Raw genomic sequence first — 25,498 nt, 5'->3', positions numbered from 1 at the left:
GATTAAACAAAACTGCAGTTAAAGCATTGTGAAAAAAGTTATTCTATAATTACAAAATGTGAGGATATGAATGTAATCAGCAGTAATTAAAGACTGACTTCATTGTTCACTGACTAAACTTAGAGCTAGAGCCTTATTTAAACTGATTTTCATTTATTCTAAATATAAGATTTCACAAAAATCTGAACTGAGTCACCACTTAAAAAACACACAGCAAGTGATTTTTTTTTTCAGAGCCAAGAGAAATACGTGCCTATGCCTGGACCATGAGTAGCTCCAGCTTTCTGGAACCAAAACCTCAGGTATGTATTTTTTCTCCTGTTACTAACTGTCAGAAACAGTAAGTTAGCAATGAAAAAGAAAAATTAAAACTAGTATGGACTGAAAGTGAAAGTTGGTATTGCACATGAAAGACCCAGAATATTTACAGCAACATTTCTACTTGCATCCCACTTTGCTGAGTAAAACACAGATCACTTTTCATCCTTAATTGCTTTCTTTATAATATACAACAGATAAGCCTTTTGAATGCCTAGAATTTTTTTCATTGCTATCATTCTGAATTCTTACTGTGGAATGGATCAGAGAACATACTAAAATCCAATACATGTACTGGCAAAACCCACAACTGGGATAAATCACTTCAGTCCCCATTTCTTGTCAGGATAGTGGTCATGGGTTGACACGATACAAGTCAAACTGGAAATAGCTGGTATCACAGTTTACAAGAGTTAACTTCATAAAAGCCGTTTCTCTGTGTAGCTACTGCAGCCTTTGAAAGCTGAAGTGCCATACCTTCCATATCAGGAAGGTGCATATATTGAGCCTTTTGCTGAGCTAGGAAAAGTAGGCTGAGCCACAAATTACGGGGAACAGCCCAATATGCTGAAATAGAGACAATGACAAGAAAAGTTGATCAACTTTAGACTTTGAGTGAAAACGGTTAAAATAAGAATGGAAAGTGAGTGACAAATGGGATTAATCCAAGTGAGAGCTGAGAACGAAGTTGAGAATGTTAAGGAAGGACATGACTCATTCTGTGTTGGTGTATAAGAAAGGCTGAGTAATAAAAGGTTGCCTAGTGCCATACACCTTTATGCTCATTTTGGATCCTTCTGGTGAAAAAGCCCAATTCACCTATGTTTCCCTCACCACAAGGTGGCACATATGTACTCCCTATGATTTTTAAGTATCTCTACAGTTTACTTCATTTTTACATTACTTCAATTTTTACACAGAGGAAGGAATAAGGGAATAAATGCAGGGAATGCTAAACTGCATTATATTATCAAGCACAGACTACTAAAGGTAAGCAAACTACTCTTAATATGTGGGTTAATTCCAAACTCTCCTTGTTGCTATTATTTACAAAAGGGTCTGAGGTGTATGCACATCAACAATGTGGGAAACAAACAGGATAAGGAGGTACTGAAAAAATAGCTCCATTGTGTTTTATAAATACATTCACTGGAAATTCAACTTAATTTAAGAGTGAAATGGAACATAGACTTTGGGTAGCAGACTGGTGCCAAAGATCAAAATAAGTGTACAGAAGCAGAAAATCAGGAATATCTACACATTATTTTGATTCTCTGTATTTTAAGTCTGCTGCTCAGTCACTGGTTGATATGCAGCACAAGAGTTTTTCTTGCATTGTGGTCACTTCTAGGGAACTAGGCTGTTACGTAGAAGTAATTTTTCTTTCATATTGATAAAGACTGTGTTTGAACAGGTCTTTGAACATCCAAATATACATTCTCATTTTCACCTAGTGGCTGATGAAATAAAAATCTCTTGATATAAAGATATATTGCATGATCTATAAATGGCCCCAGCACACCCTTTTCCACAGTACATAATGGACCCACATGTTTCATATCCATCAGAAAGGCACTAAGCAGACTATGAATCCACCGAACTGCGGAAGAGATTTGAAAGCAAACGGAGATAAATGTGTGAGTACGAAAGAGAAAAGGAGGAATTTCTTAAGGACAGATAACTACTGACCTAAACCATGCACAGAAACACTAGCTAGTATGTGAAGCAATTCTATCCACATACCACAGAATATATGTTTTTAGAAAGTAGATTCTTTGAGATTTAAAGTATAAACTATGTACATAGCTCCCTCTGATGACCACTGGACACGATACAATGCGAGTCTCCTTTTATTTTTGTTCGTGCATTCAACTGACAGCTGACTGGTTAAATTCTAATTGCTTCCAAGTGAGGTCAGCAAAGGTATTTATCGAAAAGGACTGAACAACAGGCTCAACACATGCACGCGCACGCATAAGCACATACACACCATCGCTCCAGCGTGTTGATTTATGGAAACAATTATAATTCTGGTGGAGTCTTTCTGAGCTGAGAAAGTTTGTAGCTACAGTAGAGTGTCTCATGTTGCAAAAAGCAGACAACAGAAATGGAGTACTTGTGTATCCAGCTCTTATCAACAGGAACAAGTAAGTTATCTGTCCTTTACAAGAACGTTTAACAGTTTCTAATGGCTAATGACTTTTATCTTCATCTGTATATGCTAGATGTTAAAAAAGCATTAAGAAAACTATTTCTATTAATAAGCTGAAAAGGGTACGAATAAAGAAAATATAGAGCTAAGACTATGAGTTCTGTTGAAATTTGAACTAGAGAAAAGTTATATGATAAATTGTGCTAATAGTGAATATATAGGTATGCAGTAATCAGCAGAATTATACCATGCCTGAGAAAGTAGTTCAACTGCATTAATAGTGGATTTTTGCAAGGACTTAAAACTGAAGACAGAACTATGTTTACAATCAGTTTAAATGTCTGTTTATGTAAAAATTTGTGTGAGATATCTATTGTATAGACATCTGCATATTTTTAAAGTCAGCTCAGCATGTCATACATTTATGTATAGTAATTTTCACTAGCATAATGTATCCTTGCACGTTTGTTACAATTGAGCATAAAACTTATACATGCACCTTTTCTCACAGATCTTTTACTTTCAGTGCAAGCAGCAAATTCAAGTAGTACAGAAGGTCACGACAACAAAGGTTTTTATAACTTGTGTCTTTAAAGGATATTCTGACTGAAGAGTTATTTAAGAAGCTGCTCTATTTCACCACTAACTATTAAGGAATAACGATCAGAATTCTAGAAGAGGGAACAATCTCATTTAAGTGAATCTGTAACTCGTAAAGACAGAAGGCAGGTCGGTGACCTAAGAGCAACAGTCTACTTGAGATTTAATTTTCATTATGTTGTTCATGAACACCCAGAACACTGCACTATAATGCACAAATGGATACTGACATGGATCCTGCCAATTTTGCTCTACAGATCATACTTTTACATTATCTTTCTAATGGGCACTATATCTTTAGCTTGCAATGACATGACTCCAGAGCAAATGGCTACAAATGTGAACTGTTCCAGCCCTGAGCGACACACCAGAAGCTATGATTATATGGAAGGGGGGGATGTAAGAGTGAGAAGACTTTTCTGTCGAACTCAGTGGTATATGAGGATTGATAAACGAGGCAAAGTAAAAGGGACAAGAGAAGCAAACAACAACTACAGTAAGTAATATTTTTGCTTTTCCTATTTCTAAGTTTTTAGAAAGTTACACATAATTTTCTTCTATTTCTTGATTTATACTAATTTCAAAAGAATTTTGTATAGTGTACTGAGCATTATATAAGACAAGTTTTCAAATTAGTCCTGCAGCAGGACATTTGTTATTGATTTTGAAATGCGTCATTTTAAATACTACATTTTAGATCTGCTAATGTATTAGTTACATCTGGTAACTATTAGCAAACAGAGAGCCTATTTTAACAAGTGAATTAAGGTTGTAAGTATGAAAATGTATAACCACAAACTCTGCCCATAAAATACTTATGAAACATTAAATCACATTTATATAGTCCACAAACTACCTAAAAGTTTGGTGTGATAGAGTTAACAATTAAAACATATGCAATACTAGAAAGTTAAATGGAAAGAATTATGTAAACTCTCTTGCAAAATCTTTTAGATAGTTTGCCAAACCAGGAACAAAATCTATTATAGTTTATGCAGTTCACTATTACAATGATCATGATGCTGAAAAAATATTCTTTCCCCTTTCTTCCAAAACCATGACTCATCTAGAGAGAATGGACATACAATAGTTTGCAAAGCTCTACCAAATACAAGTTTTGAACTGGTAAAAGAATTGTACTGATCTGTGTTTTTCACACAAACATTTACCTTCCATTTTAAGGCATCAATTCTACAGTCACTTTTTTTGGCCACTTTGGCTTTCATGTTATTACAAATATAACATTTACTTAGAAAAACATGACATCCACTTGAAATATCATTATTAAGACACAACAGGAAAATATATAGGATTACATTGCATATTTCAAGACAAAATTGTGAGGAAAAGGAGGCAGAGACATGCTGGTCTAGTGTTTACAGCCAACTGAAAAGACAAATATATTTCCAAGGATGCTATTAAAAACAGTTTTCATGTAGGTTGTATGTATTATTGTGTCTGTTATAACAGCAGCAGCAAAAGGAATCAATAAATCAAACTTCAGTAACTGTTAGTGTAATTCAGCTTTCAGCTGAAGCTGACTGATTATTTTCTGTAAGAACAGCACTTTTGCATGCTAAGCGCCTGACTAGTGGGCTTCATAATTTATTTCTTGCCTTCATGACTACATTAAGTGCTTGGCAACTTGCATGGCTAAAACTCATTGACTAATGTTACTGCTTCTTTTAAAATTTGTTTCCATATGTCTCCTTCCTGCACTATTACGTAGTGAATAACCATATTCCTCTGAAAGAAAACACATGGCCAGCAGCCAAATAATTTATTTGGTCCGTATTCAAGAAGACTCCCATTGAGTTCCAGGACATTGCTACAATAGAGATCCATAGGGCTAGTTTTGAAGTGAAATGTTGTTCCCATAAAAATCACTGGGAGAACGGATGCTAACTATTGAAATTGCTTCTTCTAAATTTTTGAACATAAATGAATACCAACAGTACCTGTTTTTTTGTTGTTGTTTCTGTTATTATTTACAAACACTTCACAGAGATATGACAGCACAGGGGAATGAATACAAATTTGCCTTTTTTTGTTCCATGATGCTGAAGTAAAAGCTTTGTTAGTAAAGGTTCTGAGTTCTCTGTAGGATGCTGGAGCACACTAATGACACCATGAAATGTTCTGTAGTGAAACTATTAGAGGATATCAGATCATCTTGTGCTAATGGCAATCCCTTTTCCTGTATTTTTCTGAAAAGTTTATGAATATCTTGTCATGGTATTTAACTCTTACAAATAGAGAAAGACGACCTAGTGTTGTTAAATCTTTTCATTTATATTGCAGTAAAAACAGTTTTGAATTCTTTTTCTGGTAAATGCAACAAGTAGCAGGAGAAAAAACAATCAATACTTGCATGGTTTATCTGGTAACTGATGAGTGCTATGATGATCTGCCTCCACTAAATTTAGCTAAAGTACATGGAAAGTCTCCCACCATCTTAAGTTTATGTCTCTTGATGTAATTTACCTATTGTATGCTAGGAAATAATATCCAAATGATTTTTGTTGGACAAGTAGAATAGGGAAATATAGACAAGGAGGACTGGAAAAATGTGAACACTGATAACTTGGATTTTCTGAGAAACTAAAAAAAACAAATAGCATTCTGAAAAACATTTTTTTTGTCATACTCTCTATTCAAAAGGGCATGTGAGCAACCTTCCTGAAGATGTGTTTATGGCTTTCTACTAAAATACTTATAAAGAAAATAATTTATTCTATAAGGGAAGAAACAAAACAAAACTAACACACACACACACACACATACCCAAACCCACCTGGAATAATACACTCCCTCTAAGCAGAATTTTTAACATTAGAAGACTAAACAGGCTACTTATATCCACGTGCTCTGAAAAGCATAATTTAAAAATCATAGCCTTTACAAAGATGTATTAATCTGGGTGTTCAAATGTTCTTGTTCTCTAATTTCTAACTCTGAAAGTTAGTAAAAGGGAAATCATACCTGTTTCTCAGGATGGAATCCTAGAACAGTTGCAGTCAAATTAATCAATGGGTACAAAAAGTGTTGCTCCAAGAAGTGTCTTCTCATTTTGCCCTCATTTTCCACTTACATAATAAATAAAATGAATCCTTTTCCCTTCTGAATCACTAACATGTGATATGAACATGAAAAAAAATTAAAATAATATTTTTAACTATCATAACTTAGTTTCATAAAGGAAGCTTCACTGACAGCTTTGCAGACAGTCAACTACTTGTTTTCAGCCCATGAATTGTGAACATGAATAATGTGAAGAGCAATCTTCACATTGAGAAATGTCTGTAGAATATCATCATCATAATTCTAGCAAGTGCCAAAATTCACAGAGCTCCTCTCATCAGTCAGGACTATAAATGTAAGACTGCCAAGATGGTGAGGAATTAGGGTCTTTGTATTTCAAACTTCTCTAGCAAGTTACAGAACATAGATACACATCCTATGAAAGGAGAAGCAAAAATAGTTAAAATTTCTTAAGATTTTCGTTCGAAAGCCAGTGTATTGCATACATATAGCCTGAAATTCCATGACAAAATTAAACATTGAACCAATTGCAATTACTCTGTATTTATAATTCACTTGTTTCAAAATGCATCAGAAGTTAACTGCTTAGTCCAATATACAGTTTCAGTGAAAGTATGTTGTTGAATTCCATTTACAACAGTGATGCCCCTGTTAGGCATCCAAAGAATATTTTTCTGTGCACATTTCCAAAAGCAGTAGAGCCTTCTGGTGGACATAAAGGTGGTAACTCAGCAGTAAGGTAAGCAAATTAGAGCACAGTGATCTCCGCTAAGCAGAGGAAATCACTTTGCACCTGACAGCTTTGCTTTCATTCTGAACACTAAAAGGCAGAGTGAGAACTGAGAATCACATACTGAAAAACTAAAGCAAGAATTAAGAAGTTGCCAAGAGATTAGGTCACCCAGGGAAAAAAACTGTCTGCCATTACTCATAAATAGTTTTTCTCTCTGACAATCACTTATTATCCTTTGTCCAAGCCTAAACTACATGCTTTTTATTAAAAAACAAAAAACAAAGAAATTCTCTTGTTCATGTAAAGTATTCTAAATGGACACACAAAACAGACTTCTTGAATTCATGATTATAAAAAGTGAGAGTGACTGAACAAATCTTGGAGATAATGCAGCAATTTGTTAACTCCATCTTTGAGAGAAAATCTCTCCTTATTACTGTTTGCTTACCCTTTCCGTTTGTGCTTATGAATTTTGACAGATTTTATTTGATTTTGTTCAGAAAAAAAAGGGCAGCAAAAAATCAGAGTTTATTTTGACTCTTATCAAGAGGATTTACAACTAGCACTGGATGATGCTTTAGGACTTTCCACGCTCTGCTGCCTTTGGAATCTCATTTTAAAGACTTCAAAGGGTCTCTAAGTTACTAGAAAAGCCTTCCTGGAACCTGAATCCTAAGATGTCTGATCCTATCACAGTCCATGTGTGCTCTAAAGCCAGAAAGTGTCTATTTCCTCTTCTTTTCAATGGATAAAACCAACCATAAAAAAAAAAGGGGGGGGGGGGGCAAAGGGGGAGGGGGGACAGAAAAAGAGAGAGAGAAAAAAGTCTACTGACAGCTTGGGCAAAATCTTGATTTTAATTTTTTCTCTGGGCAAAATACTTCTATTTTCATCAAAATCCAACAAGTCAGTTTTCAGCAATATTAAATTAACGCCAACTCAGTTTTGTTCAAACCTAAACTCTAAATCATGACAAAATAAACTTTATATGCATCTTAGTAGTTGAATACTCAAACTTACTTAAAAATCAAAATTATTTCCAAGAACATTTTATACATGCTTCTTAGAGTAAAGCAGATACTGGACTATGCATGTGTCCTGGTTTTAGCAGTAAGAGTCAATTTTTCTTCTTCTTAGTAGCTGGTGCAGTGCTGTGTTTTGACTTTCAGCCTGGGAACAGAGCTGATAACACCAATGTTTTTAGTTGTTGCTAAGTAATGTTTATTCTGACCAAGGACTTTGTGAGTCTCAGGCTCTGCCAGGGAGGAGGGGAAGCCAGGAGGAAGCAGAGACAGGACACCTGACCCAAGCTAGCCAAAAAGCTATTCCATACCACAGCATGTCATGCCTGGGGAGGTAACTGGGAGTTAACCAGAAGGGCACGCTCTCTTCTGGCTTGGGCTCATTTCAATGGGTGCTATCATATTCTCTTCCTTTGTTATTTCCTTTATCATTATTATTGGTGGTAGCAGCAGTGTTTTCTGTTATACCTTAGTTTCTGGACTGTTCTTATCTCAACCCATGGAAGTTACATTCTTTCGATTCTCCTCCCCATCCCTCCAGGAGCTGGGAGGGGCAGGAAGAAAGAGTGTGGTGTGAGACTGTGTGGCTGTGCTTAAACCACAACAGCATGCTATGCCACTATGTAAGTTTTTATTTCTGTTGCTTAAATATATATTACTTAGAGGAACAAAAATATTCAGTATCTGAAAATCAGCTATTTCAAGGCAGGTATTGATACTCAGTTAGGGATTCAGTTAGGGTGTGTGCCAACCAAACAGGAAGTCTGCCTTTGCAACTGCATTCTTGATTTTTCAAGAGGCTGCTGGTTCAACCAATACAGTGGCATCAGAAAAAAACCTTCACTAATGTGAAAGTGCTCTTGCTTCACATTAGTATTCTGCTAATCTTTTCAATTATAAGAGATTTAATTCACTGGCAATCTATGTGTATCCTCTCAAAACAGCCTACAGTGCCAAGGATTACTTTCTCTCTACAGTGATTAATCAGATCTAAATATAACAGATCTCCATGCTCTCTCTCTAGCTCTTTGTCTAGCACTGGTTGCAGATCTAGCCTCCTCAAGGTTCAGTAGAAGAGACTCTCCACCTATATTTTAGTCACAAATCCCAGCCTTTCACCATCAACTGCTGACAAAGATGGGTTTTAGCAAAGATACAGATAACAGAAGCAGCTGAGTTATACCTGTCTTACAGCTTCTATTGACTTTTTCAATAAGGGCACTCTTTGGGAGAAGTGAGGAAAAGAACTGAGTAAAGTCTTGAACCACTGCAGCAAGACTCTTCAGATCTCACACATCAGTGTCTAGATCAGTGCTCAAATGACACAGTATGACAGGGGTACCACAAAATACAAGTAAAGCTCTTCATCACTTTGTTTGTACCATGGCATTTACCAACTGAAAAATACTTGTAAAGTCAGAACAGTAGCAGTTTATACTTTCTTTCTTCTCACCATGAATACAAAATGATTGCGTAAGCTCTGTGAGGGGAGAATCAAACCTCTGGGCACAGGCAGAAGACTCGCAAGTTAACATACACCAACAGGGTATGTCATGTTCCTGCCTGCGCTTTAAAACTGGGGTAAGAGCTATACGTAAAACGAGCAGTGAAAAACATACTGAGATTGATCAGAAATGAGAAACAGAACCATCAATCAAGTCCAGCAGTCAACTGCAGAAGCAGTTAAAAGATACATTTAAAAAGATAAATTGCAGCCCCTTCTCCCCCACAGCTTTTTTCCCCCCCATTGTTTAGAACTTCTGAATGTATGAAAAACAAAAATAAAAAAAATCAGTATTGTATCATTAAGCAGCTATTGCTCCATCCTGAAGAAATGTGCTGAAGTGGTCCTGACCTGAGACTCAAGAGATTTGAGGCTAATCCAAAGTTTTAAGCAATTTGCTTACAGACTTTGGGAAAATTCTTGAAGCTCTCTGCGCATCTATGAAAAATTATTATTCAGCTCTGGGTAAAAAGCTTTACAAATTGTTAGTGAAAAAGCTTCCAAACCTACAAAAGAACTGTGTGCTAATGCTGAAGATATTAGATACTTTTATCATGGAATATCGATTGACTAATAGAATATAACTAATATAACTGAAGTCAGTAGCTAGGAAAAAAGAAAAGAAAAACAAAACACAGAGCTCAGATGAATCTTAAAGCAGCGATTTTCCATACAGGCACACAGTTTGGCAAAAAAGCCCTAATTCCTTATACAGTCAGTCTTGCAAAACAAAACCAGTATCTCCCTTTCCAGCTTCCAGCTTTCTGTATTGTTTGAGTATCTGAAAGTGATTCTTTTAGATTTCTAGAATCCCAGAGTACAAACAAACCTGGCTTTCCTCTCTATGTTCCTTAAAGCTTAGAAGACCAAGACATCCTAATGCATATAATTATATTTTCCATACTGCAAGATGTATCAACTAGTAGTATATTTTGGAACACTTTCCTCATCAAAACAGAGTAAGTTTAGGCAAATGAAGGCTGTTACTCTTCTTGGGTGGCACACTGCTTTCATTGCATAATTGACTGTCTATGACTATATTTGGCAAATGCATTTCAATTGTCTTTTTCAACCTTTGACTTTATTTTTAATTTTTATTCTGAATAGGAGCTGATGGAAAGGTCAAGTTAGCCTTCTGGTGTATGTAATTTAGAAACATCAGTAAGAAAAAGTTAACAGTGAAAATTCCTATGGCAATAACATAATAGAGGTTAACAATCATAGCACTGAATTGTCACACTTTAAAACTTTCATAACACATGACATCATTTATACAAATGAAAAAAATTTTCTGTAACAATTGGTGCTGAAAAGTTGGACATGGATATTCACAGCTGTGCCCACAACTTCAAGCAAACACACCAAACACCAATTAAAATACCAATGTAATCAATATGCTGTCTTGACTATTATTTAGCTTTTGAAACAAAGTACAAAATGAGGATTTTACATTAATCTAGTACCTGCACAGTTTATCAGCAGAAGACTAATATTCTAAACAGGCTGAATCAGACAATCAGGTAAATTTCAATTAACATCAGCAAGGCTACATCAACTTATTTGAACTGAGTATTTGTTCTTTTAAATTTATAATGGGAATCTGGCAATTCAAAACCAAGACAAAATTATTAAAAGGTCTAGATACTCTGTTAAAGAGAGTAAATTTTTCCTTCATTATGCAGTCTTTCTAAATTAAGCACAGTCAGAATACTGATAAACCAATGCAAAGGGAAGCACAGAAACATGAACCCTTTCATAGCATTTATAACCACAATAACTTCAACAGGGGACTAACAAACACCACTCATCTCCATCACTTGAATCAAAACACTTCTGAGTGCCCACATTACCTGTGGGGTTTTCTTCTGAAGGAGCTTCCTAGCATTAGCTCTTCTACCTTTAATAGCCCACATGCCTTACCTCCTCTTTTTTGTAAGCCGGTTTACTTTCCTTTAAATGTGTTAATAGACACTGGGAGGTGCTATAGACTATAAAAAGAAGCTGATCAGACTTGTCCTTAGCCATTTGATACCTTAGAATTTTGGTGTTTTTCTAACTAGAAGGTAATGTACTTTAAAACAGAAAAACCCCACACCTGCTAACAAGCAGCCTATTTTCATTAGTAGCCTGTGCTAATTTTAGAAGTTTTTATTATGACCTTTATAGGTCAAGTGGGTTTTGATATTTCAATCAGAAGTAACTGTTTGAAGCAAAATAGAATAACGAAATACACAACTTTATGATTGTAAAAAGACAGAAACTACTACAGGTGAATGTACTTATTATCTAGAGCTGAAGATACTTGGGTTGAGAGGTATTTTGAAAGGCTGTGACTCTGCTGAACTCCCAGAGCTGGTTAAGTGACCTGGTCCTGTAGTTCTGTGGGCTGTTTGTATGTACAGCAGCTGTAAACAATGTAGTGGCAAATGTGAAGTTTTTAGATGCTTGCCAGGTGTGTGAAGATGCTCACTGCAAGAGCCTTCTAGCTTCTTCCAGAACATGTTCACCACATCACATTGTGATGACAGATTTTCCCTTTGTGTGGTCCACATGAACTCTAGGAGTGGCAATGTTCAGGCTCTCCAGCTAGCCACTAAGAGGATGTATTTGGGAAAACCATGGCTCTAGCTAAATGCTTACATAGTTTCTGCAGAAAAGCCATTGTGAAGAGTTGTACTCCCTGACAGAATTCTGAAGTAATATAGGAAGGATAGCTGAATCCTAGAGAGTGCAGACAGTACTAGTACGACTGGAAAGTGCAGCTTTCACCAGCAAAAGCAACTTGAATTCTACCACGCTGATTTATTGCCTTTGGAATAGCCTACACAGCTGAGGGACTGCACATAATGTGTAAGATAATACAAAGAAATCCAAGAAGCTCTTGAGAGCTTATTGGTGAGATCTTAAAAGGATTTGGAGAACTAGCTATGTAAATGCAGCACAAAATTATTCAAATAATACTTGCTTAATATGGCCACCTTGCAACAAGAAACAGATTTCTGCTGTGGGAAAAGCCAGTACAAGATCTTCCTTTACATTTGCTTATGCAGGGAAACTGCATCTGAGAAGCCTTGAAGTCATCAGAGCCATATCACTTTCCAATGCTACAGCAAAAAAAATGTTATATTACCTTTACATAAGGACAGGAATAAATACCTGTGCCCAAAGTGAGATTCCTCCCAACTGAATTCCCCACCCAGCACTGTTGTCTGTATTGGTTTAGCATCATCTTACCAAAACCACATTCTAACAATACAAAACAAAATCTCTGCCATGTACTAAGCACATCTCTGACAACATATTGGAACAGCAAGTATGACAAATACTAAACCAGTACCCTGATTAAAAACGTTGTTTGTAATCAAAAGCTAAATTAGCTACAACTTGAAGGGACTATTTTTAAACTAAGTAGGTACAAAGTGCCATTCTTCCAATTAAAGATCCATTCTTCTAACATAACCTTTTACAATTTTTACTGAACATGAAAATCCTGGTCAATATTTCCAACAAAGACAGAAACCCAAAACCAAATAAAAAGGTACATAACTTCCAGGGCAAGTTAGTTTTCTTTAGAGCACTCTCAACCACTGTATACAAGTTAGAACAAAGAAATACATTTTTTTATACCTTATGTCCAAATTATGATTCCAAAAAGACTATTCATCCGCTCAGGAAACAAATTCTACCACCTACCTCATGAGATAAGTGACATCATAAAAAATGTGGAGAAAATCACAGTGGGGGAAACACATGGAGAGCCTCTTTCCTGTAATGAACCCTCTGTTCTCACTGCTAGCCAGCTACAAGGGGCTGTGCCCTTCTTCCTCCCACTTACTAATGTAATCAACTACACAGGTGTGCTGAACCTCTTGCTCTCTTACATCCTACAGTACAGGGATTGTATTTTGAAGTGCTGAGCACTCTGTCTAAGCATCTGTTTCAGCAGTCAGGAAGGAAGTTTTCTTACTGAGGTTGTCTGGCGTGTTTTCTTACATTACCAACAGTGTAACAGCCATATATTTGGGTGAACTGGTATTGGCACTTGCAGTAATTAATATTTATTAATTCAAAGAAAGCCAAACATTACATGAATTTTGAGAGTAGCCTTAGGAGAGCCTGGTCAAATTATAAAGTAAATGGCAAGAGTCCTAGGCCTCACACTTATCCCTTTAAATGCCTTTTGAGTTAAGCAATGAAAATAATATGGCTACTAATAAAAGCAATCTTTTAAATTGTTATACACCAATTTCAATCAGAACATTCTAATTAGCAAACTGGTACTCAGGCTAATTGATTATAAATATCAAGCTAAAATTACTTAATATGCTTTCAATTCTGACTGCATCTTTGTGTGATTTGAGAAATTCAATCTATATTACTAAACGTAAGAAAATTAAAAGAAAAAAATAAAAAAAGATTACCACATCTTTCTAGGAAACTATTACCACATCTTTTGAAGAAATCATGCTCTGCAATTTTTATTTTCTTTAGCTAAGTAATGCAGAGTTTTGAATTTTAATTCCTCTATTTTAATCATATTGTTCTAAGAAAGACACATTCTGAATTATTTAATAAGAATCCTTGAACTGCTGGTTTCATCCAGAAGGAACACTGGAAGCAAAATTAGTCTATATCAAAATCCTAAAACTAACATTAGACCAAAGTAGACCAAAAGTAGGATTTTTCAGGTGATTCATAACATACGAACTCCATAATTTAGTAAGGTGGTGAATAGCCAAGCTCTGATCCAACCAGATTATGTAGGTGATTTCCAATGGCTATAGCATTTAAGCAGAACATGATCCAGTGACAGAAGATATATTTATTGGGAGGAAATTATTGGAGGAATTATTCAGAACTGTTTAATATTTGCAGTGCAACAAACACCTCTATTTGCCAAAATAAGATTAAATATTAATCACACTTTTTCTTCTTAGATAACAAAATATTACATAAACGTGAGTGTGTATTCTGTGCACTGTTATTTCCACACAGGATCTGTAGACATCCCAGAGACAATTTTCTAAAAGTGCTGACAAGTACTCAGGGGATGTTTCAAGAGACATTTCAAAAAGCACTCCTTCAGGCTAAACCCCACTGCATATATACGGTACTTTCATTTCGAAATCCCTTCAGATGATATTTTAAAAATGTGCAAGTAGCCACTGTTATGCAACTGTGTGAGACAAAATAAATAATAGAAACCATATTTCCTGACTTTCTCCTAATCACTTGCAAGTGATCATCTTGTATCCATAAGATACACAATTTTTTCTTTCCTGCTAGGGCCAAGTTAAAATGTATGACTTCCATTACAAAAATCTTTTTTCTCTTTCTCCCTCTTCACATTAGCTATTCACTTTTTTCTGTCTGTGTTACCATTTTATTTGGGGTTTCCTTATCTGTACATGACAAAATTCAACAGACTTTAGTTTTATACAAATTGCACATGAAAGAATCCTCCTTATTTCCCGAATTACATGCACAAATTCCAAAACTGAAATGCAGGTGATCATCCCTTTGTGGGTGATGCAGGAAAATGCAGGGTATTTCTGCCTGTATACAGCACTGTAAATATTGAAGATTTTGGATCACAACTTCTTATAATGTCTTCTTGTTCATACTTCAACAGTGCAGCTATGGGCACTTTCAGTTTAACTCAGCTTAGCAAAGCAGAACTGCTAGTTATAGCTCCTCTTTTGGGAGTTAAAGACCCATTGAGACCCATCACAGTGGGATGGTTTCTTTCTTTGATTTCCTCCTAACAGTTATCTGACAGCTGCCTCCCAAACTAGCCTCTGTTAGTGGATCCCTAAAGAACTAATATATATCATCAATTGTAATCACATGTGCTGCAATTCACCTCTCAGGTGGTGGTGTACAAAAAGTCCACTTTGAGCCCTGTCAGACTGTGCCATATTTACTTCATTAACACAGATCTCTATAGGAAAAAAAATATTTCTTTTTCTGTGAGCATGGTGTCTGATTCAAATACTTTCTCAATAGCACAGAGATGTAAATAACATAAGAGTGTAATTATTGAAAAGTACAGCATTAGCTCTCTTCAACAGTAAAAATATGACTGCTCTATTCATATTGACTTACTGATGAACTATAGAGAACTATCAGTAATAGTCTAAATAGTTGCTGTTGAAAGTAAAAAATATTGCCCAGCTGTGGAGCAGTTAAGATACTGACTAGTGGAAAAGATATCTAACCCTGTGATTCATTAGGAAAAGTTTGCTCAAGAGCTGAAAGACCCATATTAGGAAAGGGACAAATACATGCCTTTTGTAAAAGCCTGGCTCTACCAAAATAAGTTGTTACTGATGCCTATCAGTAGCTTGAGGAGTTAATTTAAAAAGATGCCAAATAATAACTATTCCTTCTGCAAATCCATCTGCTTTTACTTCAAGATTTGGTTTCATAACATCAATAATATAGACGGGGCATAAATTCCTGATCCACTATTAATGTCTTCCTGAATTTCAATTCAGAATGATTTATCTGTATCTTACCAACATGTATCTAGTAGTAATGTTGCTCTCCATTTATTGTACTCAAGATACAGGCTTAAGAGTACAAACACATCAAAATATCCCAATTTAAGGTATTCAACTTAGTTATTACTTTTCCAGTATATGTGAAAATTCATATTTTGTATGGAATAAATAAATGGAATTGTTTTTGAGCTATATTAAAACCACAGATCCACATTTCTATACTCAATAGAAACTAATCATATTATTTTTACTAAATAGATAATTTCATTGTAGAAACATATTTTTGCAATTTCTGTTCTAACACAAAACATTTGCATTCGTGTATGAATCAAGAATACATTGACAGTTACAGAAGAATTAAGGCAGCACAAAAAGACCAAGTTAGGAACAGCAGAAGCACTTTGTTTTGGTTTGTGTGGTAAAAACCAATCATCTTCTCAGTCAGCTTTGGTACTTTCTCTCCAGCTTCTGTTGCAGTACAGCTGAAGTCACAAGTATTTTATGCAAAAAAAGAGATTTCTTCACCACTTTAGCCTTAATTGTTTCAGTCAGAGCAAAAAGCATAGCAAGTTCTTTACTAAGATCAGGGGTTTTGTATGTATTTTAGAACATACCATTATGGGTACAGCCAAGCTCGGTGCTGTTCTAACTTCATGATCTTCAAGGCAGTTCTAAAATTTCCTGCTGAGTTCCAATGCTCCACAGAAACTTTTATGTTAAAAACATTAAGAGAGAACAGCACCATAAAGAGTAGAAATTATAATAAATTCAATGCAGAATAAAAAAAAAAGGCTTGCAAACTGAGTCTGCCAATCACAATATTACACAACCTAATGTAAAGCCTCCACAAAAATAAAAAAGAGGTGCAAACCCTTTATTTGCACATACAGCTTCTGCTACCCAGCCCATAGTCTAATATTAACCCCCCCGCTAGCCTTTATCTGAGTACCCTACCTCTATGAACCTATAGAAGTAATCTCTACCATGGTACTGTGCCTCCTTACAGGGAACACTTTATTCTTCCTTAAACAAGGTCATTGTTTAAGTCCATTAGATGAAATACATGTTTTCAAACATCTACAAAACACAGACTAGCTGTTTCCAGATTTTGAAGGGGTCCACATATTCTGCTATACATTGCTGATATATTTTACTTCTATGGAGCTCATCAAAACCTCATGACACCAATACATATAAAAGCAAAATAAGAATTATGTGAATTGTAGCAGAGAAATTGGAAAGTGAACTATTCCCAAAGGCCCCTATCTGATGCTGTTATCAAATACTTAAATGGTATGAAATCTTCCATTTGTCTTGAGATCAAGAGGAAAGTATGACTTTATCCTTATGCCAGTGCAATGCACTGTAGTCTATCAAACAGGTTGTTCAATTACTGTCAGAGATGGAAATTTGGAATTGTGCCAATATAATAATTTGCCAGGATAGATCTGAATTTGAGATATTAAATCTTTGAACAGACTGGTCACAGACAACTTTATTATAAACAGTCACCATACAGTGATATAGTAGTACCTGTGTGCTCTGAGAGCCAAGAAAACTAACTACTGCTATTTTACAGGCACAGGAAAGCTCACATCCTTCTTTATGCAGTTCACGGCCACAGGAAACTTTCCTTATCTGGTAAAGAAAGTAAAGTAGTTTCTATCAGATTTTAAATAGTTTCCTCCAGTTAGTTGAGGGATGACTATTATGGCATACCAATTTTACTAATACGTTAAAATTTACTTTAATTCTTTGAGGGCAGTTTCTATCAAAACAAATAAAAATCTTTTTAAGAGAATTCTTCTAAGTCACTAAGGGCTAGGTTTTTAAGAATGTTTCAGTAACTAAAGGTGGAGTTAAGCAGCACTGGATACATATGAAAATCCTTCTTTTAAGCTAGCCTGTCAGTGTGGTTATTGGTAATACTCATAGAATCACAGAATGGTTTGGATTAGAAAGGACCTTCAGTTCATCTAGTTCCAACCCCCCTGCCATGGGCAGGGACACCTCACACTAAACCATGTCGCCCAAGGCTCTGTCCAACCTGGCCTTGAACACTGCCAGGGATGCAGCATTTGCCACTTCTTTGGGCAACCTGTTCCAGTGCCTCACCACCCTCACACTAAAGAATTTCTTCCTTATATCTAACCTGAACTTTCCAGTGGGTAACAACACAAGGCAGCTTTCTAACTTCATAGTTTCCCTTTTATATGTCCCCTGCATATTTCTTCTGCTGATATAAACAATTATTTAATTGAAATAAACTTTACTGCTATGATTCACACATGGGGATATAAAAATGAGAACAAAAGCAATGGGAAACTGGGTTTTGTACAAACCAATAACACATAATAAAAACATGTTAAAGTGAATAAAAAGTTCATTTTTTAGCTATTTGTCTAGTCCTATGCTCTGTTAACTTTTCAGTACTGCTACCTTTATTCCATGACTTTTTATATATTAGCTATGACTGATAACTTCTCTTCGAAAGATAACATACTATTCTATCACAACACACCAGAATATGTGCAGCCCTTAGTTCTAGAGTCCTTCTTTCTACTTTTAGGGTGCAAGTAACTTTCCCTAAAAAGCTTTGACACCATTTCTATGTACAGCTTGAGAAAAGCAAAGCCCAGAAAGGCTGTGGCCTCTAGACAATATTTATATGACACCAGTTCCAGTAGTTTTCTCACTGACTTCCTGATATTACGCACATAGGCAAAACTAAGTGTGTGCATGGATATTTATACCATCAGGCTCAAAATCCTTGACACCTTATTTCCCTACGTCTTAGCATTTGAAGTTCAATCAGAAAAAAACCCCCACAAACATGATTTTCAAACTGAGTAATTCAGCTGAATTTTAAAAGGCAGATTAAAAAAATCACAGAGATAAATACAAAATAAAAGAGAAATGTGTCTACAGCTTCCATAATACATTTGCTCTGGTAATAGCAACTGGTCCTGAATCAGAGGGATAATTTTCTCCACTGCTGCTGCTGCTGCTGTTTTTCTCGGTTTTGCTATGGAAGTGTAAAGCCAGAAGACAATTAAAGATTAACTGGACAACAGTCAGACATTATAAGTAATTGATCATGTAAAGAAAGAGACAGATTTTGAACTGCTGCCTGTGTGTAATGGCATATATTCTACTGCCAAAACCCAAAGCCTCATTTCCCTAAAGTCGGGCTTTCATCTTAGGCAAAAATTTTAGACTGGTAAAACCAGTATGTAGTTACAAGTAAATCAATGAGATTATGCAAAATTAAAACAATGAAATATTAAGCTATTTTCGGAAGGAGGAGGAAGATTGTTGGATAATTGACACATATTTTGCTCCATTTACTGAGCAAGATAGGATAAATACCAGGTACAAAAATTCTGTGTCATTTATCGTAACTGGATTAAATTTTTAGATTGGTTTTGAATTTGAGGGGTTTTAATTTTCTCCTTCTATTAGTTTATATTTCAGTGTTTGGTCTAATATAGATCTTGAAAGTTCAACTAAATCTAAATTATTTGTCGGCAGCAAACCAGAACAATTTGAGAGACCATATCATATAAATATGTCCAGTAATGTTTTGAAGGCAGAAAGAGTGAGCCAGATGGTTTCTATCAATTCCCACTCTGTGGTGCAGCAAGGGGTTAGGATGATTTTCTTAGCAGCTTCTTGCATTTTGTACCTTGGAAGGAATTGCGCGTTGCCTGCTTGTATTCTTGTAGACGCTGTAATTGATATATTTAGATGTCTGGACTGAGCTGTTCCTGTACCAAGCAGCAGATCTGATTTGGAAATGGCACTAAAATATATTTAGTTGGGTAGTGCTTGCCCTACTTTTTATATTACTACTTAGAGTGAGTAAAGATCTCTCTCTCTCTCGCAACAGAGATTGCAGTGTTTATGAATGAAGTGCTCTCTTAACTGTGTGAAACAAAATGTCACTGTCCAAAATTTCAAACCATTTACAAGTATTTGGTGCTATGCCAGAGGCCCCTAAGTATACATTCGAGCTCTGGAACACCGCACAACCTTATTTCTTATGTGTCCGCTTTCTGAATTTTACTTATTTTAATTAATTAAGCTACATCTGGGAACATTTTCACTATTAAAAATGCATTTTACTTTATATTTAAATTGATAATGCAATTTTCAGCACCAAGAATGTCTTATGATCATTCTACAAGCATTTAATAATAGCTTTTAGTAATGTTTCTCAACAATGTATAATTCTGAAATATCCTGAAAGAACAGGAATGCAGTTCTCAGATTCAGTATTCAGAATACGGCTCTGCTATTCCTTCTGTCAAGACTGTTTCAGGAACCAGAAAAGCTGCCACAGGAATGGCTGAAGACAGTACAATACACAGAACAAAACAGCTAGACCTTGAGGGCGATGGAATACTTCCTATAAAAAAACCCAGGTTCTTAGATGTGCTTTTACCCCTTTAACTAAGTCCAGCATACAGCGCCATGTTATATTTATGCCATCCTTGCAACCATTTGCAGATTATACAGGTGATAAGCCATAACAGCCCACAAAATGCTCCTGGAATTGAAATTCTTCAGAAAATCATTCAGATAATGAATCATTTGATTTCTTATACACAGAAAAGGTATGTGAATACGCACTCCTGTTTTCCATACAAAAATGGAGAAAAAAGTCTTCCACAGAAATTACATGGCTAATTTTATGTCAACTATGACAACTAATTCTACCCAGGAAAGGGGAAAGAAAATTTAATCTGCAATGATGCCAGGGCAAGACACCACCAGCTGTTTACTAGATGAAAAGACAACATAGCATAGTAAGAAACATCTAAGAACAAATTCACATATTTAAAGATTTTTGCATTATGGAAGAATTTGGAGAGACAAGAGGCTCAGGTCCTGTGTGGAACTTTCCAAGCTTCAAATAATCAAAACAGCGTTAGACACTGAAACTCTAAATTTGGGAAGTTTTGCACCACTGAACAGATGTATCTCATTTTGCTGTGAGAAGATTAATTAGCAGCGGTTTACATTTACTTTTGCTATTCTGAAGCTAGATCCTAAAAGTCTGCAAAGCTTGAAAATATCATTTATTCTAGTGAAATCAGCACAAAAGATTTGAATACTAGAAATATCCTTCATCTGAGCTGTGGAAAAGTATTTGTTGTACAGGTTTTACTCTCAACTATTAAATCATTAATTTTCTTACTGCTTGGAAACAATTATATTTTGCAAATGCTCATTCCACCCTTTTTTTCCATTTTTCATATCAGTACATTATTAATGTTGTAATAAGAGAGTACTTTTTCAGACTGAGAATTAAGACTTGGCTTTTACATGACACTATTAATTCTAAAAAATAATATTATTTTTTATCATAACCACATGTTTAGCTCCAAGGCAATTCTTATTGGAGGGAAATGTAGTTTCCTGCAAAAAATGAGAAATGACTACGTGCTGTGTAAGAGGCTGAACAAGAAAATATTTATATGAAATGCAGACTGAAGGTCAGCAAAGTGAAGGGTTTTTACAAGTTTAATGAGAAGTTCAACTTCACATCTTCAGGTCCTTTCCAACCCTAACTATTCCTTGATTCTATGATTTTATGATTCACACGTGAATGACTGCCTTAGACAGCACGTTACTCAGTTGTTACTATATACTGCTGTTTGCAAGTCAGACCTCTAAATTGAAAAGTTAAATACTTTCATAATCTACTTCAGTGAAAACTGTCAAACCCTCTTGGTTCTAAAGATCAAATCAAGAGAAGTATTGGAGAGACAGTGGTTTAGAGTGCTAAAGTTCCAGATTCATATACAGAAGGAGAAAAGGCAATTTAGAGTCAGAATATCCTAATCTAATTCCTATTATGCTACCATTTTCAATGAAGAATGAAACATTTGATTTACAAATCTAACCCATCAACATTAGCAATTTATATAAAACTGAGGCCAAACATGTTGTACAATAAGGAAGAATACTGAGAAATTCAAACTATTTCTCTTCAGCAGTAATTCACTGCAATACAGTCACTGAAATCCTCACTACTGTAATTTGTGGAGGTACGCTTTACTGAGTGTTGTAAACTGATGAACGCTTCTTTACCCTTATTTACTTTGAAAAATAACTAGAAAAGGTATTATAGATTTTAATGTTTCCTACTGCAGATCAAATATGATAAGTTTGTAAGTAAAAAGTGTGTTTCTAGACATCAATCTGGAAGATTCAAACCAGACTCTCCTTTCCATGCTGTGGTACCAGGAACACATATTCAGAAAGCCACATTATACATTTTATGATGCATGTGAGACTGTAAATACTTCAAACAATGCAGACTTCAGAGTGGAACTCAGCCTACTCCTTCTTTTCTGTCATAAAGGAAAACTTCCACAAGTCCAAGTACACATGCAAAGAATAGATCTTGTAAGTAAAATAACAGCATTTCTAAACAATCATTTTAGTTCCCTGTTGTATCTTCTCTCTTCTGTTTGGTTCTTATCTTGTGGTTTTCTATACTACCTTCACACAGTTACTCAGTTAACAGTTTCTTTCAGAAACCTTGACACGGCTCACATTCTGTAACGAACTTATCTGTCAGCTGTTGAATACCACCAGGAGAGTGCCCTATTATAAAGTTATTCTACCTAGCAATGCATGTATTAATCAGTTTGTAGAACTGGCAAAGAGTGGAGAAATTTATGGATAATTTAATGTCAAGTAAGGAATCTTTCAAACTATCAATAAATTAAAATCCTCAGAAGGATTGCTGCACTTCTGGTTAGCAATTAGTTGATTTTTTAAAATTCAGCATGCCTACTGGTTTTGTGCCAGTGAATTGCAAAAGGTAATTAAACATCAGCTACTTATGCCTAATCAAACATGTTCTGCACAGACTAAATCTTACAAGCAAATTCTGCTACTTGAGGATGCTTGAACAACATACTGCATCAAGCCCTCAAGGAATATCCCTCTATCATTAATCATGTTTCCTCAGCCAGCTACCATTTTTCCTGCTTGGAAATTACACACTGGACAAATCCTGGAGTTTTGCGTGCTTTGAATATTTGTCCATGGTATCCAGATGTCTGGCACCTCACTGAAGCAGTAGCTTCAACTGTTCTATGGAAAATCCTTGACAGATCTGTTGTTTATGTGTAGATAATTTTTACAGTCATATTCATATCTGGAGTGCTTCAGATTGTCTATACAGGCACAGCAAATGCACGCATGGATACAGCACAAAGTCTCCAAAGAAAAGCTTGCTTAGCCTTTTATACTGGTCTGTGCTGTAAATAACAATATATTTTATGGTTTTATGCTATAAATCAAAATTCTGAGTATCACAAGGAGAACCAATATATAACAGTTTAAAAAAGAAAGTGACAGTGAATCTCTGTATCAGCATATTTTCTGTTACCTTAATTAACTGTTTGCTAAAATCATATCCACAGACAGAAAATTCCTGGGGCAGAAGCAATCTAATGTCTGCTTTGAAAACCATTATAGCACGTACTTGTATATCTATTTCAATTTACACACCTTATGAAAATAAGTTCTATGCGGTACCATCTGGGAAACTCTTCCAATCTCTTGCTAAGGAAAGTATAAAATACAAACTCAAATTCTACTTTCTATCAAATGCAATTTAATAATGGGGAAGGGTAAAAAAAATAAAATTAAAATATCTCTTTAATTAACATTTTTTATTTACAGTATTTTTCTTGCCATTAGAGTAAATTCAAGAGAGAATGAGCACAGAAATTGCTCTACCTGAAAATGAACTTTAGGCCGCATCCATTTAAAAATATTATTAAGAATCAAAATAACTTCAGCACAAACAAATACTTCACGATATACGCATTATTCTTTTAAAAGAGAAATAAAGGGGTAATGCTTCCTGAAACCAATGACTTAGAAAACTATCCAATGAAAGTATTTATTTACTTTCAGAAAAAAAATTACTGACAGACTCCTCTGCAAAAACATTTCAAGTCTAACAAGACAGCTAATGAATGTATTTACTGTGCTAGTTTACCAGTGCCCAGATGTGCTAATAACACTGTGTTTTCCAAAATACTGTATGATTGAGCATCGCGGTTTGTATTTTCTTGATTTAAAAGGCACAAACATTAACTTACTAAATCCCAGAACAAAAGAATAAATTATATTAAATACTGTTAAATACTGTTTTGTAAGCAACTACAACAAGAGTGCTCCTCTTGGCCTTAAATCATCTGCAAAGGTCATTTGAATTCATAAATATGTGCTCCAAATTTAATTACTTAGAAACACAAGTTAGGGAAATTCAGAAGTTCCAATTTGTTTTGATGTATTTTCCATCCAAGTATTTTCTGCCCCCTCTTTCACTATTTGAGATTCCACATATTTTATCTCAAAACAACTCTGCCAAAAAAAGGGTGTTTCACAAACATTTCTCACAAGTGCTTAACTGTCATTGCCAGCCTCCCTACCCCTACAAATCAGCAACAGACTGGTTTTTCAACTTGAGTGCACAGAGGAGCCTCAAGCAATAAAGTGCTGTAAATATCACATAAAATTTGGTATTGTAAAGCATTTAACTTTTTTTAAAAACTGGCATTAAATATATTATCTATTAGCTATTTTTAAAAAACTTAAATAATGAGAGTGCAACACAACAATTACCTTCTGAACATTCGCCTTTCTTCTCTTTAAACCCATATTTTTTCTTCTTCTTCCCTTCTTTCCTGCATTTGGAAGACTACACCATTCTTATTAGCAGTTTCCATGTTACTCTTAAACATATTCTCATTAATGTATGTTCCTAACAGAACAGAAAAAAAATGGGATAAAATTGCTGTTGGCCTTGCTGAAAAATGCAATGGATGCCAAATTTTTCCTTTGAATTAAATGTCTACAGAAACTCTAATACTAAGAATTCAAGAAGTGACCAGAAACATCACGTGATAGATATTGATGGGATATTGGCAACATATGAAATGTTTGGAAAAAGAGCCAGCTTACAAGGCACTGAATACAACGTGTACTTTAAAACCTCTTCCAAAGTCTTCCTGAACAATCTTATAACCTCATATATTTGGGCAGTTCCTAGCATTTAAAAAGCTACGTAGCTCCATGGTTCTGCTCTCATCTTCCAAAGACCCATAGGACAGGTCATTACCACCTGCTGAATCTTCAGTAATGTGTGGCACTTACTGGTTTTCTTATAGCTCTCAGGAGCAAGAATCACAGCTGCTCTTTCAGCCTCTGGCTGCAAAATTATTAAGAGAAAAAAGCACTAATTTTGCTAAAATGTAAAGCTCTCACTACTTTGTTATAGATAGGATATTATTATTTGAGGATGTTATGGACAAACACTATACACTATACTAAACTGCCTATACAGATATGGCTGCATACAGTTAAAAATCAGTTCAATATAATCTGTAAACAGATCGTGTAGCAATAAAAGCAAAGATTTGTTAAAACAAACAGAATGTCACAGTATAATTTGTTGTAAAAGCAAAATAGTTTAACAAATAAGAAGAGAAAAATGTGAAAATATGAACTAAATCAGATAAAGATTCTTAGTATCAAGTGATTAAAACCAAATTCTCAAATACCACTTGCTACAAATGCATTATCTTGAGAATG

At 35.2% G+C, this 25,498-nt stretch overlaps 1 protein-coding gene across 3 annotated transcripts in view; it reads left to right on the top strand.

Annotated features, from left to right (window-relative positions):
- The first annotated feature begins 2,260 nt into the window (after positions 1-2,260).
- The window catches only part of FGF7 (fibroblast growth factor 7), a 33,038-nt gene continuing 9,800 nt past the window's right edge, over positions 2,261-25,498 (top strand). Inside the window, exons 1-2 of one of the 3 annotated variants that reach the window (XR_004550048.1) lie at positions 2,261-2,465; positions 2,997-3,566. Coding sequence is in view for 2 of the 3 variants with exons in the window: in XM_005148710.3 (XP_005148767.2) it covers positions 3,281-3,566 (286 nt within the window). In the remaining variant the exon portion in view is untranslated. Of the gene's footprint in view, positions 2,466-2,981; positions 3,567-25,498 lie in introns of all 3 variants that reach the window. The other 2 variants (XM_013128977.3, XM_005148710.3) reach the window with 2 other exon arrangements.

This window comes from Melopsittacus undulatus, chromosome 9 (genome assembly GCF_012275295.1).
Source record: "Melopsittacus undulatus isolate bMelUnd1 chromosome 9, bMelUnd1.mat.Z, whole genome shotgun sequence".
NCBI lineage: Eukaryota > Metazoa > Chordata > Aves > Psittaciformes > Psittaculidae > Melopsittacus > Melopsittacus undulatus.
The sequence above is the reverse complement of the archived record's forward strand: the minus strand, read 5'-3'. Positions and strand labels throughout refer to the sequence as shown.